The sequence below is a fragment of the Oryctolagus cuniculus genome, chromosome 9 (genome assembly GCF_964237555.1).
Source record: "Oryctolagus cuniculus chromosome 9, mOryCun1.1, whole genome shotgun sequence".
NCBI classification, from domain to species: domain Eukaryota; kingdom Metazoa; phylum Chordata; class Mammalia; order Lagomorpha; family Leporidae; genus Oryctolagus; species Oryctolagus cuniculus.
In genome coordinates, this window is record NC_091440.1 from 90,411,430 (window position 1) to 90,430,861 (window position 19,432).

Genomic DNA, 19,432 nt, shown 5'->3' on the forward strand with positions numbered 1-19,432 from the left:
ATTTTTCTAATTTAAATACGTTTTATTTAATGATTAGAAATGTCTTGGCTGGCGCCGCGGCTCAATAGGCTAATCCTCCACCTAGCGGCGCCGGCACACCGGGTTATAGTCCCGGTCGGGGCACCGGATTCTGTCCCGGTTGCCCCTCTTCCAGGCCAGCTCTCTGCTATGGCCTGGGAGTGCAGTGGAGGATGGCCCAAGTGCTTGGGCCCTTCACCCCATGGGAGACCAGGATAAGTACCTGGCTCCTGCCTTCAGATCAGCGCGGTGCGCCGGCCGAAGCGCGACAGCCGCGACGGCCATTGGAGGGTGAACCAACGGCAAAAGGAAGACCTTTCTCTCTGTCTCTCTCACTGTCCACTCTGCCTGTCAAAAAAAAAAAAAAAAGTCTTATATAGTTCATTTTTCTGTGTGTGTTTTGTAGTTTTGCTTTTTATACAGGAAATAAGGCACACCTTGGAGAATATATTTTGATTCTATAGTTTACAAAGAGTTTAAGGAAATAGAGAAACATAACTATTGTTTTGCTTCCCTTGATGGGGAAATGTTTTCCATTTGCTTTTTTTTTTTTTTTTTCTGTGAGGAGGTAAGTTTCACAGTGAGGTCGTCTTGGCATGTTTTGCAAAATGATTGTCCCTGTTAACTATCTTCCATGCTCTTTTCTGAGATATTTAATTATCAAAGTAACTTTTCTCTCTTGAGAAATTTTTTTCTTGCTTAGAGAATATATCATTTCTGTATCTCCTACTTTGATTTATCACTGCAGGACAACAATACAACATGGCCTTTACCTGTGAAAATCTTCTGCAGAGATGAAAAAGGAGAGCGTGTGGATGTTTCTAAGTATTTGATTAAAAAGGGTTTGGCTTTGAGAGAAAAGAGGTACAGACTTTCTTTAAAATTTTTTGACATCAGTTGATGATGCCTGCATCTCTCAGTTACCTGTGAAAGCTTCAAATACGTATTTCTTCAAACCTGAATTGCATCTTATTTGCTCTTAAAGATTATTTATAAACTAATCCCTGAGGAGTCAACTCAGAAGCAGATACCCTCAGAATTGGTTATGTGTCTTTTCAAGCCCATCAGCTTTTGCATTCTCAAACTCCCTTCTAACATACCAGCCTTTATACTTTTTACTTTTCCTTGGGCGTTTACACTGAAACCAAAGAAAGAGGGAACATTATAGTAGATAACAGATCTGAACCATTGGCATCTTTTCTCAGAGGTGTTTGAGCTTTTGATGGAAATTCTGGTGGTTATACATTGACATTTAAATATATTAAATAAGAATAAGTAGCTAAAGAGTAATTGAGCAATATTTACATTTAAAGATCCTTTTGTGTACTGAGTTTGGGTTAAGTACTGTTGGTTCAGAGGGAGAAGGATCATTTATCTCTGTGTGTGTAGATGCAGGGGCATGCTGGGATTTCAAATGTTCCAGGGAGCTGCTTTGTACCATGTTTGGTATACTTAGTAAATTTATTGTCACTCTAACTTAAATACCTGAGATAGGCTGACTTGTAAAGAAAAAGTTTATTTTTTTGTACAGTTTCAGAGGTTCATTCCAAAATGGGACTGCCTCACTAGGCTGGCCTCTGATAAGTCTGTGTGCAGAGGGAAGATCACATGGTCAGCCAGGAGGCAGGGAGAGACAGCACATTTGTCAGCATGGTTTAACCATGGAGTGCCACCCTAACCACCTAATCCAACTCAGCCACTTTGTAGGACCCCGTCTTCAGACACCATAAATGGATTAAGGTCTATCCTTGATCAAATAACTAAGATTCTAGAAACCAAGCCCTTAACACCTAGGCCTTTTGGGAACACACAAACTATTATCCAAACCATTATCAGTAGCTCATCTTATTTGGACCAGGTGCCAGTCCTGATGAAATGGAAAGAGAAAAATAAAAAATGAAATGGGACTTGTAACTGACCAAGTGCAGTTGGTTACTTGATGCAGACTGAGAGGCCAGGGCCTTGGCAAGGTCATATGTCCTAGACTACATACATCTTTTCTGGGTTTTTGGTAATTCTGGGCTACTACAGTTTTTTGATAAAAGAAGTGTTAAGGTTTTTTAAAAAAAAAAAAAAAAAAAACTAGGCAAGTCAGTACCACAATTACCTGCCACTGATCATGAGAGTTTTGCTGTGCTATTTACTGCTTTTACAGCACTGTCATTTATCGTGGGCATTTGGGAAATTAACACACGAATTTACATAGCTGTTGTAGGATGCTTATTTTAACAGAAAAGTACAGGAAATTAGAAGAAATGAAAATCTATAATTCTGTGAATGGTGTTAATGTTGCCCTCTAGATTTTAGATGTACTTTGAAAAAAATTTATAAGGCAGAGTTAACAGAGGAAGAGAGAGAGACCTTTGCATCTGCTGGTTTACTCTCCAGGTGTCCTCAGTGGACACAGCCAGGCTGAAGCCAGGAAGCCAGGAACAACTTCTGGGTCTTCCACATGGGTGACAGGGGCCCAAGCACTTGAGAGATCTTCTGCTTTCCCAAGCACTTTAGTAGGGAGCTGGATCAGAAGAGGAGCAGCCGGAGGCTGGTGCTGTGGCGCAGTGGGTTAAACCGTTGTCTGCATTGCCAGCATCCCATACGGGCCCCAGTTTGAGTCCCGGCTGCTCCACTTCCAATGCAGCTCCCTGCTAATGGGCCTGGGAAAGCAATACAAGATGGCCCAAGTCCTTGGGCCCCTGTACACATGTGAGACCTGGAAGAAGCTTCTGGCTCCTGGCTTTGGATTGGCCCAGCTCCAGCTATTGCAGCCATTCAGGGAGTGAGCCAGCTGATGGAAGACCTCTCAATCGCTCTCACTCTGCCTTTCAAATAAATAAATTAAATCTTAAAAAAAGTGGAACAGCTGATACAGTGGAACATATACTGATGTCTCCGCCGGCAGCTTAACTCACTACACTACAACACTGGCCCCTGCATACTTTTCTGAATTGGAAGAAAATAACATGAAGTAAAAAAAAATGAGCAAATATAGCATATTACCACCAAAACCTAGTACCTTAATAGTACCTTATTTTTTTATAAGAACCTCATATTCCCTTTATTATTTTATAAGTATACATGTATATGTTCTGTCTATGGACTAAATTAAAATCAACTTAAAGGTGTTTTCTAATAACTAGTTAATTGTACAATACTTGATATATAATTCATGAAATTTTTGAGAGTATCATGTAAATAGGTAATAGTAATTTAAAACATTTAGATGAAATTATACTGTTTTTGTTTTTTCTCATCAGTCACATAATTTAAAATCATTTTCATTGTAACATGTTCATTTTCATGTAACAAATAAGCTAGTATATTCTAGACTATAACAGTTTCTATTTCAAGTGTATTTGAAGGATTCTTTTTGTAGAGAAAGTTTTCTCCATATTTTTATATTTATTCATGTTTAGAAGAATTCTTTTTGGGTGTTACAGAATTGATACACTAGCTGACAGCTGCTCAGTATCGGAGAAGTCTCCGGAAAGGCCCCTGGAACAGGAAGATTCAGTAGTTACCAAGTGTACTAAAATTAGCTTTGTCCCTGACAAAAAATCTGCTGATATAACCAGTGAACACAAAGTTTATGAATTTAAGGAGAAAATTGCAGAACCAAGAGCCCCTGGATGCTACAAACCACCAGCTATTCCTAACATGAAAGTGTTTGAGGCAGTTGTCAGCTGCATTGGTGATGATGGAACTATATTTGTGGTCCCTAAATTATCAGGTGAGATGTTTTAAGTTCTGTAGGGTTAGTCAGTGAACATATACCTAGTATCTCCAGTTGTCTGGTAAGATAGGCATGCATGAAATACCGTGGTAAACAATGAACTTCTTTAACCTCATTTTCACAGGATTTTTAGATTAAATGATTTCCTGCAATATATACAATAGCTTTTAACAATGCCTACCACATAGTTATTTGAGTTTTTCATTATTTTAATGTAGCAATGCTAATGTGTTACACTGAGCATGATTCTCAGTTTGGAATTTCCATTTCCACTATTATGGCAGATTATACAACCCTCCCAAATAAGTCTGGAAAAATGACTCTTACATCAGGATTAGTACACATTGATCTGCCAGGCACCACTGTGTGTTCCTTATTTCCCCACATTGTGTCGAAGATGCAGAGTAGGGAGCTGTGGGAGGTTGTGGTAATGCCAGTTTTGTAAGACCTGCCATTTAGATGAGTTTGTAGGCTCTGTAAGAAAAAAGGATTTATTTCTCTCTATTTGAAGAGAGTGAGGAAATAATTCACAAAAAATGACTGGAGATTCAGAATCCTTTGAAAAACATTTAGGTCTTTCGTGATATTTCCTTAGGTTTTTGTGCACATGCTTTCTGACTATGGTCTGGGCCCATCCAGAATACTCTAACTCACATGATTCAACACTCCTAGGGCTTAAGTGCCACTAACTCTCTAGTAAGTCTGCCTGCCCATGAGGGTATGGTGGCTATAAATTCATCAAGATTTTTCTTTTCTTGATCTCCTAAATACTATTTTTTTAATTAAAAAAAAACAACACACAGAATAAACCTGTTCAATTGGCTGTTGTAGAAGAAGTAAATAATGTCTTGAGACCTATAATAATAGTACTTAAACCAGAAGCTATCCTTGATGAGTATAAATACTTAGTTATTGCTAAATTGGTTGACTGTTATGTGCCAAGCATTGTGCTCAATGTTTTAATCTCCGTGCCATGCCGTTAGGACAGTTAAGATGCCATTGTGGAAGAAACAGAACTATCTAGGATCACACAGCTGTTAACAGGATTGGGGTGAGAAGTGATACCAGAGCTTGCCTTTTGTGTTATGAATTATACAGATAGATTAACTTTGGAAATAATGTACTGATTAGCAGTAAAAGCTATTTTAATTTACATTCCTAGAATTCCGTAGCTAAACATCAAATAATACATAACATATTCTGTTTTACCTAGATATGTTATCAAACTGCCATTTTAAATTAATAGTTATTTTCTATCTATCTATTATATTTCTATCTATTATATCTATCTGATATGCTTAGAGCTGTTTTTGACATTTGCACTATCAAAATATAATCAAAGATCAGAATAATTATATTGATAGTGTTGATGATATCATCTTTCCATAATAATTATGTTGAAAGTGTTTTGTTTTTGATAGTGTATTTTGAAGCATAGAGAAACTATTGACAGAATTAGGTTTTTATGAAAGTTCTATGTGACTGACTTTTAATTATATTACCTAAGTTATGAAGTGCTTAAATATGATTAATGACTTTGTACTGGAAAATGGTAGGGAATTCTTCCTAAATGTTTTTTGCTTTTAATAATTTCTTCAGAATTTGAGCTAGCAAAAATGATGAATGAAATTCAGAAAAATTTAAAATGTCTTGGTCTTTTGGAGCCTTATTTGTGGAAAAAGGGCGAAGCTTGTGCAATAAGAGGATCCGACACTCTGTGGTACCGGGGCAGGGTAATAGAAGCTGTTGGCGGCACTATCAGGGTGAGTCCCGTACACTTTTGTGACTGTTCTCAAGGTAAATGCTATTGCAGTAAATGGTCTTTTGAGTATAAAAACATAAGAATGTAGTTAAAATGTCTCATGATGAGATCAATTTTTAAGATCAGATCTATTACACTTTTATTTGTAATTAAATTTTTTTTCTTTTTCTTTTTAAATATACTTAATAGTTTAGATAACAACAGAAAATTCCAGATAAGGACTTGACCACTTATACCTTAATGAGTGAACTACTTAGCTGGAATTGGTAGCCCTGTTGACACTTGATGTAAAACAACTTGTTTTCCAAGATGTTAAATATCAGCCTTAGGGCCAGTGCTGTGACATAGCAGGTACAGCCACTGCCTATGGCGGTGGCATCCCATATGGGCACCAGTTTGAGTCCCCACTGCTCCACTTCCCATCCAGCTCTCTGCTATGGCCTGGGAATGCCGTATAAGATAGCCCAAGTGCTTGGGCCCCTGCACCCAAATGGGATATCTGAAAGAGGCTCCTGGCTTCAGATCAGCGCAGCTCTGGCCATTGCAGCCATCTGGGGAGTGAACCAGTGGATAAGACACCTCTCTCTGTCTCTCGATCTTTCTCCCTCTCCCTCCCTCCCTCCCCCTCCCCCTCTCCCTATTTCTGTAACTTTCAGATAAATAAATAAAATATTTTAAAAAAAATCAACCTAGCGAATTTGTTTATGGCCTAGTTAATGCTTTCAGAGTAAGGGCTGACTTATGAGGTAGCACTTAAATTTCACTCAGAATCTTCTAAAATAGCTTAAAATGCACACATAAAAATACCTTCATTTACATTGTATTTTCTAAAAGTTAACAAAAATGATGAAATATTTCATCAGATATTTAGCATCACAGGCAGCAGCTTCACACACTGTGCCAGGATGCTGACCCCTCAATTTAATATTTTTTTTAACTTTTATTTAATGAATATATTTCCAAAGTACAGCTTATGGATTACAATGGCTTCCCCCCATAACGTCCCTCCCACCTGCAACCCTCCCCTTTCCCACTCCCTCTCCCCTTCCATTCACATCAAGATTCATTTTCTATTCTCTTTATATACAGAAGATCAGTTTAGCATACATTAAGTAAAGATTTCAACAGTTTGCTCCCACACAGAAACATAAAGTGAAAAATAATAGATGATTTTTTAAATGATGATGAAATCAGATCAGACCTATTGTCATGTTTAATCCCAGTGAGAGTAAAGTTGGGAAATAATAATTTCTTTTTTTACAGAAGATCAGTTTAGTATACATTAAGTAAAGATTTCAACATTTTGCACCCCCATAGAAACACAAAGTGAAATATACTGTTTGAGTACTCGTTATAGCATTAAGTCTCAATGTACAGCACATTAAGGACAGAGATCCTACATGAGGAGTAAGTGCACAGTGACTCCTGTTGTTGACTTTACAAATTGACACTCCTGTTTATGGCATCAGTAATCTCCCTATGCTCCAGTCATGAGTTTCCAAGGCTATGGAAGCCCTCTGAGTTCTCCGATTCTTATCTTGTTTAGACAAGGTCATAGTCAAAGTGGAGGTTCTCTCCTCCCTTCAGAGAAAGGTACCTCCTTCTTTGAAGACCTGTTCTTTCCACTGGGATCTCACTCACAGAGATCTTTCATTTAGGTGTGTGTTTGTTTTTGTTTTTTTTTTGTTTGTTTGTTTTTTGTTTTTTTGCCAGAGTGTCTTGGCTTTCCATGCCTGAAATACTCTCATGGGCTTTTCAGCCAGATCGGAATGCCTTTAGGGCTGATTCTGAGGCCAGAGTGCTGTTTAGGACATCCACCATTCTATGAGTCTGCTGAGTATCTCGCTTCCCATATTGGATCACTCTCCCCTTTATTTATTCTATCGGTTAGTATTAGCAGGTACTAGACTTGTTTATGTGCTCCCTTTGACTCTTAGTCCTTTCATTATGATCGGTTGTGAACTGAAATTGATCACTTGGACTAGGGAGATGGCATTGGTACATGCCACCTTGATGGGATTGAATTGGAGTCCCCTGGTATGTTTCTAATTCTACCATCCCTCAATTTAATATTTAAAAATATGTTTTAAAATGCTGATTGCCAAGCAAACCTAGTTAAACAGTGATATATTGATTTTGTTACATTGGAGCAGAAGAAATAAATTGTTGGCTTTCCTTTTTAAGATAATTTAGAAATTTAATTATAAAAATGAAACAAAGAATTGCAATACAGGGATTTCTTGTAAGGAATTTGTAAATCTGTTAAGAACCAAAAACACTTTGGTTTTAAGAAAACCTTTTTATGAGGGCAGACATGTGACAGCAAACACAAAGGACTTGAGGCAGGTGTGAGGTGCAGTAGTTAAGCTGCCACTTGGACTGACTCATATCAGGGTGCCTGGGTTCAAGTCCCGACTCCACTCCTAACTCCAACATCCTGCTAATATGCAACCTGGGAGGAAACAGGTGATGGCTCAAGTACTTGGGTCCCTGCCACATGTGGGAGACCTGAATTGGGGCTTGGCTGTTGGCTTCTACTTGGCCTAGTCCCTGTCACTGTGGGCATTGAGTTGTCTAATAGATGGAAGGCGTGTGTGTCTATCTGTCTCATAATAAAGATATACTACAAGATGAGAGAATATGATGTTGCTTTTTTTCCCTGGAAATTTTCTCAAATCCAGATTTAATCATCTTTCCAGGATGTGCATGCCTATGTTTAACATATCAGTTTGTGTTTTTTGTTTTTTTTTTTTTGTTTTTTTTTTTTTTGGAAAGGCAAAGTGGACAGTGAGAGACAGAGAAAAAGGTCTTCCTTTTCCGTTGGTTCACCCCCTAATGGCCACTGCGGCCGGCGCACTGTGGCCGGCGCACTGCGCTGATCCGAAGCCAGGAACCATATCGGTTTTTAATAATAAATTCTAACTAAATTTTATCTGACCTGTTTCAGGTACAATATTTAGATCATGGATTCACTGAGAAGATTCCACAGTGTCATCTTTACCCTATTTTGTTATATCCTGATATTCCCCAGTTTTGTATTCCTTGTCAGCTCTATAATACCATACCGGTGAGTACACAGTAATTTGTGGGATGATTGCTTTCAAATACTTTATTAATGATTTTTTTAAAGATTTATGTATTTACTTGTAAGTCAGAGTTACATAGAAAGAAGGAAAGAGAGAGCACACGTGTACACTCTTCCATCCACTGGTTCACTTCCCAGTTGGCCGGAGCTGCACCGATCCAGAGCGAGGAGCTTCTTCCAGGTCCCAAGGACTTGGACCATCTTCTACTGCTTTCCCATGCCGTAGAAGAGAGCTGGATAGAAAGAGGAGCAGCTGGAACTCAAACTAGTGCCCATATGGAATGCTGGCACTTCAGGCTGCAGCTTTACCCACTATGCCACAGTGCTGGCCCCTATTAATGATTTTTTTAGAAATTAGAATGTAACAGTAAAATCCCTTCCCAGTGTAATGAAAATTATTAAATACCTTCAACTAAGTTTCTACATTTTTATAAAATTTTATAATAAATAAATAAATAATGAAAAGCAGAGAGACAAATGGAGAGAGATCATCCATCTGCTAATTCACTTCCCAAGTGCCTACAAAAGCCAGGGCTGGGCCAGGCCAAAGCCAAGAACTAGGAACTCAATCAAGGTCTCCCAGATGGATGGCAGGAATCAATTACTTAAGCTATCAACACTGCTTCCCAGGGTACATGTAAGTAAGAAGCTGGAATGGGGAGCAGAGACCAGACTGAAACCCAGGCACTTTGAAATGGGATGCAGGCACACCAAAGAATGTTTTAACCCTCAAAAATAAGTTTATTAAGACAGCCAAGGACTTTTATAAAGAAGACTACAAAATTACACAGAAGGGTGCAAAGCATCTAAAATTGTAAAACTTATTTCTTCAATCAGTGAAATTTTAACAAATTTATAGGTGGAAATCAGATAAAAGAGTGACATATCTTTTTTTTTTTTTTTTAATGGAAAAGGGGGCAGGTGTTTGGCCTAGCAGTTCAGATACCTGTGTCTAATATCAGAGTGCCCAGGTTTAATTCCTGGCTCCACTTTCTGCTAATGCAGACCCTGAGAGGCAGTGGTGAAGGCTCAAAGTGATTAGGTTCCCCCAACCCATGTGGGAGACCTGGACTGAGCTCCTCCTGACTTTTGGTTTAGCACCGAGCCAGACCGTTGTAAACGTTAAAGGAGAGAACCAGTGGATGGAAGTAGGTTCTTACTCCTTCCTTTCAAATAAGTAAAAATTTTTTATCTTTAAAGAGTTGTATTTTATCTCTCGCTGTATAACAAATTAAGCTAAAACTTACTGGTCTGAAACAATAAACCTTCCTTATACAGTATCTGTTACCCAGGGATCAGGAGCGGCATAGCGGGGTGGTTTTAGCTTGCAGTCCCTTGTATTGCTGGGGTCTAGATGTCAACAGAAGTGCAGTCAGAAGAGCAGCTCCTAGACAGCTTATGTCCTTGTCCCATGAACTTTAACACCTGAGAACCTAACAGTCACTGCTTGTTAATGAATATGTTTTACAGGCCTTGTGTAAGCACTGCCTTGGCATATTGGTCTTTTTTAAAATTTTAAATGTGATGTCTTTAATGTAGGTGTATGTTTTTAAAGCATAAAATGTTTTAAGTGAACACTGTGTAGGGAGAAGCTCAAATTCTAAACATTTTAATATTTTTATCATGTATCCATTATGTTCTTTGAAAAACATGTGTTTTATATTATTTAATGTTATCTGTTTTGGCTACCTTTGTGTATCTTAATTTGCTTCCTGCTCTGTCTTATTTTATGAAAGTGTAAGAAACTGAATTTATTGATCCCAAATAGGTGGGAAATATCTGGCAATCAGATGCAATAGAACTTCTTCAGGAACTACTTTCAAAGAGAGAGGTGGAAATTCACGTTATGGTAATTTGTATTTAAAGCTGGTTTAAATGGTTTGCTACAAAATATTACAGCTAACATAATTTGAGGAATATTTTTGATGATAAAAAATGTTATAGGTATTCTTACATGAATATAAATTATTTATTAATATAAAAGAAGTTACCACTTTGGTTCCAGGCTTGTTTTAAATAAGTTAATTTTGAACAGGTTCTTGAGAACCTCTGAAACCATTGCAGTAATTTGAAAAATTCTTATTTGGATACAGATAGCAGTATCAAATTATTAGAGATGTCTTAACATGTAGCAGCCTTCAGGGTGGTGCTATGTATGCAGCACTGGGTTACATTAGGGTAATTTAAAAGGAAACTGTTAGGATCCCCATGCCCTAGACCTTATGTTGTTAGTGAAACAAGACACAAACCTAAGAAGTTCACACTGAAAATACAATCCAACATGCTGCAAGAGGGGAATAAGTGTATTAGGAATTTAGAGATGATGGGAATTGAGGTATCCTTTTTTTTTTTGGACAGGCAGAGTGGACAGTGAGAGAGAGACAGAGAGAAAGGTCTTCCTTTTGCCGTTGGTTCACCCTCCAATGGCCGCCGCGGCCAGCACACTGCGATTGGCGCACCGCGCTGATCCGATGGCAGGAGCCAGGTGCTTATCCTGGTCTCCCATGTGGGTGCAGGACCCAAGTACTTGGGCCATCCTCCACTGCACTCTACACAGCAGAGAGCTGGCCTGGAAGAGGGGCAACTGGGACAGAATCCAGTGCCCCGATCGGGACTAGAACCCGGTGTGCGGGCGCCGCTAGGTGGAGGATTAGCCTAGTGAGCCGCGGCGCCGGCCTGAGGTATCCTTTAAAGATACAGTTGTTCTGGCTAGGGAAATGAAATGCACAGAAAGAGGTTTCTAGAAATAGTGTAACAGTGTGATATAATAACAGAGTTTTATGAGGAGAAGTGGTGAGTAGGATTCAGGAGAGGTGAGGCCCTTTGGAGCTTTCTGAGCAGTGAGGTCATACAACTGACCTGCAACTATGTTTGAGATGTAAAAATGGTAAGGAAAGTATTTGTTTCAAAGGACAATGATGGGATAAAGGATAAAGACCTACAAAGAGGTCCAGATCATGTAACTATAAAGTGGCTTCTGTTAGTGCTAAGAGCCTTCCCCAGCTACTCATTCTCCATGGCAGGCCATGAAGTGAGGCAGAGATTGAAATTGCTGATAGTCAAGGAGCTATCTTTGTGCTGATCAGCTTAATATAGTCAGGAGAACAATCTGGAATGTAGCAAAGACTGCTCAGCTGAGTTTCCCCACTTGTGAATGTGCATGCCCATATCTCTACCCAGACCTGCCCCTGGGATTCTACATTGAGGAGAGTGCTGGGCTCCACCCTAGGCCTGGGCGTACAGTCAAGGAGCATGTTTCAGAAACCCTGCCTTGGTGGAGCCTCTGTTTAGTGATGGGGCCAGAAAACAAAACACAACATCAAGGGTATATTAGTGATAAGTGCTAGGAAGAAAAATAAAGCAAGGAAGAATGATAGGAAGGGGTGTGACCAGGGAGGAGTTTCTATTTTCAACACAGCCATCGGTGAAGACAGACTGCAAAGGGCATTAGAGGGAAGACCTTGTAAGCAGCGTCAAGGGGAAAACCAGAACAGAAGGAGCAAGCACAGGGGAGTGGGCAACGGGGCCAGGCTGTGCTGGCAGATGTGGGCACCCTAGGATCTGACCTGAAAGCCCAACCTGCTGTTCGCTCTGGCTGCTGCAGTGACTGAAGACTGGGCAGTAGGAAAAGACACAAGCAAATCTGCTGAAAGGCAATTACTGTAGCTTAGTGAGGAGAGGAGTGTGGAAGAAGTATGGAAGAGGTTTCCACCACTCAGCTGACCAGTTATGAACATAGTACCTAATAATTGTCAGTGGACATTATTCAGAGTTTCAGAGACATTATCATGAGCCCTGCTCTTTAGACTGTTAATTTCTTCTGATTCCTGCCTTTTTAGGGTTTTTAAATTAAAATTCATTTCTTCACCCTCTGATCATACCTTCTATTTCTCCTATTTAGTATAAATTATTAGTATTATTTAAACATGCTATGTGTGGTAAATTATGTATAGTAAGTTGCTTTCTAGTAAATCACTAGAAAATTCTTTACCTTATGGACATATTTTATATAAACCAAACTAGAAACAAGTTTCTGCCTCATGACCTGCCAGCACACTAGGAAGAAAATTTTATTAAATTAATCACTAGTCAAACTATCAAATAATACTGTGATTATTAGAAGCCTAATTTTATGTTTTCTGACTAGAATTTTATTCATAAGAGACTATTTTTATAGTAATTATCTTATTTATTAAACTTAAATAGGAATTGCCTGAAAATCCATGGGAGAAATTATCTATTCTTCTATATTTTGATGGAATGTCACTTTCTTATTTTATGGCACATTATAAATATTGTACTTTTGAACATTCTGAAGAGATACTGAAAGAAGTAAGTAAAATTTTTTATATAAACATACATAGAAAAAGTTTAATTAGGCTGGTGCCACGGCTCACTAGGCTAATCCTCTGCCTGCGGCACTCGCACTCCAGGTTCTAGTCCCAGTTGGGGCACTGGTTCTGTCCCAGTTGCTCCTCTTCCAGTCTGGCTCTCTGCTGTGGCCCGGGAAGACAGTGAAGGATGGCCCAAGTGCTTGGGCCCTGTACCCACATGGGAGACCAGGAGGAAGCACCTGGCTCCTGGCTGTGGATCGGCGCAGCGCCCATTTTGGGGGTGAACCAAAGGAAGGAAGAACTTCCTCTCTGTCTTTCTCCCTCACTAACTCTGCCTGTCCAAAAAAAAAAAAAAAATTTAATTAAACGTTATATTTTTGCTATCTTACATGCTAAAGTGATCATATTAAGTGTGTAACTGATCATATGATTGGATTAAGTGTCAGAGGAATCACATAAATAAGACCAAGTGTCTGCTAATGACAATAGATAGAATTACAAAGGAGAGAATGATCCAACATGGGAAGCAGGCCACACAGCAGACTCAGAATGAAAAATGCCCTAAATAGCACTCTGACCTCAGAATCCGCCCTTAAGGCATTCAGATCTGACTGAAAAGCCCATGAGAGCATTTCAGGCATGGAAAGCCAAGATATTGTGGCAAAAATATGATCTACACATAGGACCTCTGTGAGATCACAGTGGAAAGAAGGGGCCAACAAAGAAGGACGTACTTTTCTCTGAAAGGAGGAAAGAACTTCCACTTTGACAATGGCCCTGTCTCCAGAAGTTCCATAGCCTTGGCAGCTCATGACAAGAGCCTCAGGTGATCACTGACATCATAAATAAGAGTGTCAATTATTAAATCCACAATAGGAGTCACTGTGCACTTGCTCCCCATGTATGACCTCTGTCTTTAATGAGTTGTACTATGATAATTAATGGTAAAACTAGTCTTCAAACAGTACTTTATACTTTATGTGTCTGTATGGGTGCAAACTGTTGAAATCTTTACATACTATAGAGTTGGTCTTCTGTATATAAAGATAATTAAAAATGAATCTTAATAAAGAATGGGATGGGAGAGGGAGTAGGAGGTAGGATGGGTATGGGGGGGAGAACTGCTATATTCAAAAAGCTATACCTATGAAATTATATTAAATAAAAGCTTTCTAAAAATAAATGTCACATTTCTGATACACCTCATGTCTTAAATATGATTCTGCATATCTGACATATTCAGAGAGCCCAGAGAACTTGTAAATTCTTTGTTGAGAAAGCAGTACTCTGTATTATGCTTTATAAATGTCCTGAAAGATTAACATTTTCTCTACCTTCTAACCTAGGTGTTCACTCATATGTTATCCAATATCATTTAAATATAAGGATAAATGTTATAAAATCTGTAGAATTAAATTCCACAAAAGAGCTCTCTCCCCAGATAAAATGTTTTTTTCTTTCATTTGACATAAAAGCCATATATTACAACATTTCTCACATCGTGCCTCATTCAGAGCCACATTTGAGCTTATTCTCAACAAACAGTCCATTCTAGTTACCTGGTGCTTCTATTTTTAATATTTTTAAAACATAATTAGCTTATTAAGATGCAGTTTCACATTAGAATATAGCTGGATTGGAAGTGGAGCAGTTGGGACTTGAACCAACACTCCAGTATGTGTTGCAGGCGATGTATGCAGCAGTTTAACATGCTGCACCACAACGCCAGCCCCAGAATGTTTTGACCAATGTAGAAAACTAGTTTCTTCTCTCAGGCAGACACTGTGACATTACCCTGTACATGTAATCCTCATTGCCAGCTTTTTCTCTAAAACAAAAATGTGTGTGTGTATACCTATTTAAACTGGTATTAGAAAGATTACTTAGCCTCTTCCAGTCATATTCTGCACTGTGAATGTTTTAAAGGGAAAAGAGTGTCCACTCTTACTCGATTACTTTTTGATCTAATAATTATCTTAGCATAATTTTGAGGAATCTTATAGTTGCAATATAAGAAGAAAGAATATTCGGAACATTAGATTTCCCTGTTAAACTAAAATAACTAAACAGTGCCACTGAGAACATGCTCCCAGTTTTTGAGGGGATGAATTGTGGAAATGCATCAGAATATTATTACAGTTAAAGGTGGTTTTACTCAATAACAGTATTATATTATTTCAGAAGCCAACAGATTACAATAAAAAGTATGAGGCTGAAAGATGGGAAATAAGCTTTGAGGTAAGTCACTATCCATATGGTTTACAAACTGGATATTATATCAGTATAATGAATCTGATAGAGAATCAGAAACTAAGTTTTCTTTTACAAAGTTGAGATATTATATGCCATAAAATTCGCTGTCTAAATGTACAGTTCAGTAGTTTATGGTATTATTGACTTTTGCAACCATCACCCTTTATGTTCCAGAACATTTCACCACTCCAAAAAGGAAATTTCATATCCACAGCAGTCATTTCCCATTCTTTCCTGTCCCAGCTTTGCAATCGCTCCATCCCTCTCTCTCTCTGGATTTGCCTACTCTACTCTATAAATGGAATCAGACATTATGTGGGCTTTTCACTTAGCATGATGTCTGCAAGGTTCATGCATATTGTAGTTTGTATTAGTACTTTATTGCTGAATAAAATTTCATTTTCTGAATGATATATTTTGTTTATGCATTCATGAATTGATGGGACATTTGGGTGGTTTCCACTTTTCGATGATTCTGAGTAGTGCTGCTATGAACATTCATGTACAAGTTTTTATGCAGATATATGGTTTTATCTTTGTTATAAAACTAGGAGTTTTGGGCCTGGCACTGTGGCGTAGTAAGCTAAGCCTCTGCATGTGGTGCTGGTATCCCTTATGGGTGCCGGTTTGTGTCCCGGCTGCTCCTCTTCTGATCCAGCTCTCTGATTATGGCCTGTGGAAGCTGGCCCAAGTGCCCCGGCACCCGCAGGGGAGACCCAGAAGAAGCTCCTGGCTTCAGATGGGCCCAGCTCCGGCTGTTGCGGACGTTTGGGGAGTGAACCAGCAGATTGAAGTCCTTTTTCTCCATCTCTCCCTCTGTCTGTAACTCTGCCTCTCAAATAAATAAATCTTTTTTAAAAATGGGACTTTTGCTGAGTCTTAGGGTTGTAAGTCTTTTTCCAAAAAGTGGCTTCCCCTTTACAGTCACACTGGGAATGTGCAGGTGCGGTTTCCTCAGCATCCTTGCCAGTGCTTGTAATCTTCCTCCTAGGCATCCTGATAGGTGTGATGTGGTTGTTCATTGTGTTCTGATACGCATTCCCCTAGTGATTAATAATGTTGAGCATCTTTGCATGTACTTATTGGCTATTTGTATATTTTCTCTGGCAAATCTCCATTCAAATTCACTGCCTATTTTAGTGGTGTTCTTTATCCGTTTTTGGTGAGTTGTAAGAGTTTTTCATATACGCCTTATCCAAGTCCCCTATCAGATCTATGATGATTTGCAAACATCTCCTCCCATTCTGTGGGTTGTCATTTTACTTTGACAGTTTCCTTATAAGCAGTAAAGTTTTTAACTTTGATGAAGTTCAACTTATCTGTTTTTTTTTTTTTTCACTTGTGGTTTTTGGTGCAGTAAGAGTGTTAATAAGTCAAACTTTAGTAGAATTTCATTCCTATGATTATAAAAAGAACATGGTTGTTGTAAAGTGCTAACTTTGTAACAAAGCAGTAAAATTTAATAATAAGTCATCACTTTTTTGCTGAACTTTCCTTAGTTCAACTATTTTTTGTTGTCATCAGTTCAAAAATGTTAAATGGTAATAACCTACAAATTTGAATGTGATGATTTAACTGCTTATGTTACTGCATTCTTTATGAATAAAAACAACTTTTAAAAAGATATTGATGGTATTGGCAGAAAAATGAACCCCATATTTTTGTATACATTTACTTTCAGTGACTACTGACTCCCAGGTCTTCTTGGGGTCACATAACTTTGTATTTTTCCTTATACTTATATGTAGCTTAAAAGAGAATACACCTTTTTTATTATTTTTAACTTAGCTAAATCTTTTAGCATTTCATTTATTGCTTTGGTTTTTATTATAAAGTAGCTGTTTCTAAAAATCCTACAGAAATGTGTAAAGGAAAAATTAAATATCCCCCATTCTGTACCATAAGCACCCAGTCTCACTCATTACTAGCAGTTACTGTTGACCATTTTCTAATAGCTCTTCCAGAAATTTCTTTGAATATGTAGATATATGTCCATGTTTTAAGTTGAGGGACAAAAAAGGCTAAAGATTTTTAGCCATCACATGTTGTTCACACTGCTTCAAAATCATTGTGGCATTCAGTATCTGAGAGCTTGCTTTCTGCTCACTGAAAATAAACTGGCACTATAATAGATTTTTATACTATATTGAGTTTTCATAGTTCTAAAATCTGAATGTATTTGCGGTGTTCTAGGAACTGCTTCTATCTGAAACAGAGACTCCTGTTTTACCACCGTATGTGTCTTCATCTCTGCCTCCCCCGGAAGAACTCTTTGCTGTTCAAGTGAAGCACGTTGTCTCGCCAAATGAAGTAGGTGTCTTGGTCTTACTCACCAGGGGTGACTCCCCATTGCTCCATTTTCCTGGTTTTAAGTAATTCAAAAATTGGTGATCTCAGGTTTGCCTCACCCTGTAATAATATCCCTTTGGGAATAGCAACTCTTGATAAGACAAGTGTTTCTTAACCAGCTGCTGGGCTCCCACCATTGTGCCGCTTTTCTTCAATGTTGTGTTCATATCAAATATGTAGGTTTTTAAGATGGAACTCTTCCACCTAGGACATCTTAAACACCTCACTGCCCTTCACTCATGCAGCCATGAATTCTGATGTCTGACCCTCCTCTGTGTGTTTCCAGACCACTTGCCACCTTCTGACAACCTGTGCCACTTTTCTATTTATTATGTTGCTCTGCCTCCCCTTAGAATATTACTCCATGAACTGGAGGTTTCTGTGGTGTTCACTGATGTATCCTTGGAACCTAGAATAGTGTCTGACCTACCGAGTGAATGAATGAACAAATGTACTAAAGAAAATCCAGTTACATCTCTTGGCTAACAAGAAAGGAAAAAATGACAAGTAGCATTCGCAGCTCCTTCAGCCTTTTACACAGTAAACCATTCTCTAACAGGCAATTTCATCAGAAAGAGCTTGGTGTAGCTATTACTGGTTTTATAATTTTTATATATTATTTGTGTTAATGTTGCATAACAGTTACCTCCAAACTTCACAGCTTAAAACACACATGAGGGCCAAGAATCCAGGAAGTACTTAATTAAGGACCCTAACCCAGGACCTCTCAGGGGTGGTAATCGGGATGTTCGGGGGAGCAGGGAACTACAGAATTCACTTCCATAAAGACCAGCTTATGTGACAGTTCTGTACCCAACCCAGGGCATCTCCAAGCTCTGCTCACAGCTGTACTTCCTGAGCACATGGTCCCAGACCACCATACCACACCCAGAAACCCCATCTCATTGTCCAGTCTTAGCAGACTCACACCTTCACGTGAGCCGTGTTCCCTGTGTAGGAGGGAATCCCAGAAGCGGGGAAAATGAGGCAGGGATCCCTGGTACCATGGGTGGAGGCCATTTCCCAAAGTATTTCTGTCCAGATCAGTGATTACTGGAAATTAAAGAGTTTGAAAGTTGTTTCCCTCCCTTTCTCCCACTTAGGTATACATTTGCCTTGATTCTGTAGAAAGTTGTAGTCAGTTTAACCATCACAGTGACACGGACGACAGTGGAGTTAGCTGGGAGTCAGAACCTGAGAGCCTGGAAGAGGCGTTGCGAAGGTCTAATAAGAACGTAGAGACGTTTCCTCCCCTGACTGATTTCAGAACAGGTATGCTTTTTTTTTTTTTTTAAATAAGATGGGGTTCGTTCTTAATAAAACATGTTTTTTATTTTGATGGGCTGATGAGGATGGGTTATTTCCAGTGTTAACTGATCGTCTCCTCCTGTCCACATAATGTGCATGATCTCCCATTTTCGAGATGAGGAAGGTGAACTAAGAGAAATGGCTCCTTCGTGTCTCTTTTCACCTTGCAAAGATCAGGCCGTGTTGAAAAAAGATTGCATAAAGATGGTTTTCCAAGTTTGTAGTTTATTGCTAGCTCAAATTGTGAGAATTGTCATTCAGGCTTTGCTGGCAGTAATTTTCATTACAAGTGCCCTACACGGGTCATTTGGGGACACTGTGTCCTGGTCTGTCTCCATAGGCCAGATTCCCAATGTTTCTAATCCATTCTTCCTAAATCTGTGTGATTCTCCTATGAGAAAAAAAGTATCTAGTTATATTGAGCGTCCCTGAATGCCAACAGTGGGAATCTACATTTTTATCAGAGATAGAGAAAGATGTGTTTATTCTAGGTACTTCCTACACACCAGAAGGTATGTTAGCAAGGAAAAACACACATGAATTTAATGTCTTACCTGATTTTACTCAGTGAGATTTTAACTGGAGGTGATCCA

The 19,432-nt window shown here is 38.8% G+C and overlaps 1 protein-coding gene across 3 annotated transcripts in view; it reads left to right on the top strand.

Moving 5' to 3' along the window:
• RNF17 (ring finger protein 17) overlaps positions 1–19,432 on the top strand; it is a 116,281-nt gene that overhangs the window by 90,194 nt on the left and 6,655 nt on the right. For all 3 annotated transcript variants that reach the window (XM_051850672.2, XM_008259960.4, XM_051850673.2), the window contains 9 exons: positions 767–882; positions 3,456–3,745; positions 5,348–5,511; positions 8,458–8,577; positions 10,364–10,444; positions 12,802–12,927; positions 15,111–15,167; positions 17,376–17,492; positions 18,635–18,803. In XM_051850672.2, coding sequence (XP_051706632.2) covers positions 767–882; positions 3,456–3,745; positions 5,348–5,511; positions 8,458–8,577; positions 10,364–10,444; positions 12,802–12,927; positions 15,111–15,167; positions 17,376–17,492; positions 18,635–18,803 — 1,240 coding nt within the window. The remainder of the gene's footprint in view (positions 1–766; positions 883–3,455; positions 3,746–5,347; positions 5,512–8,457; positions 8,578–10,363; positions 10,445–12,801; positions 12,928–15,110; positions 15,168–17,375; positions 17,493–18,634; positions 18,804–19,432) is intronic.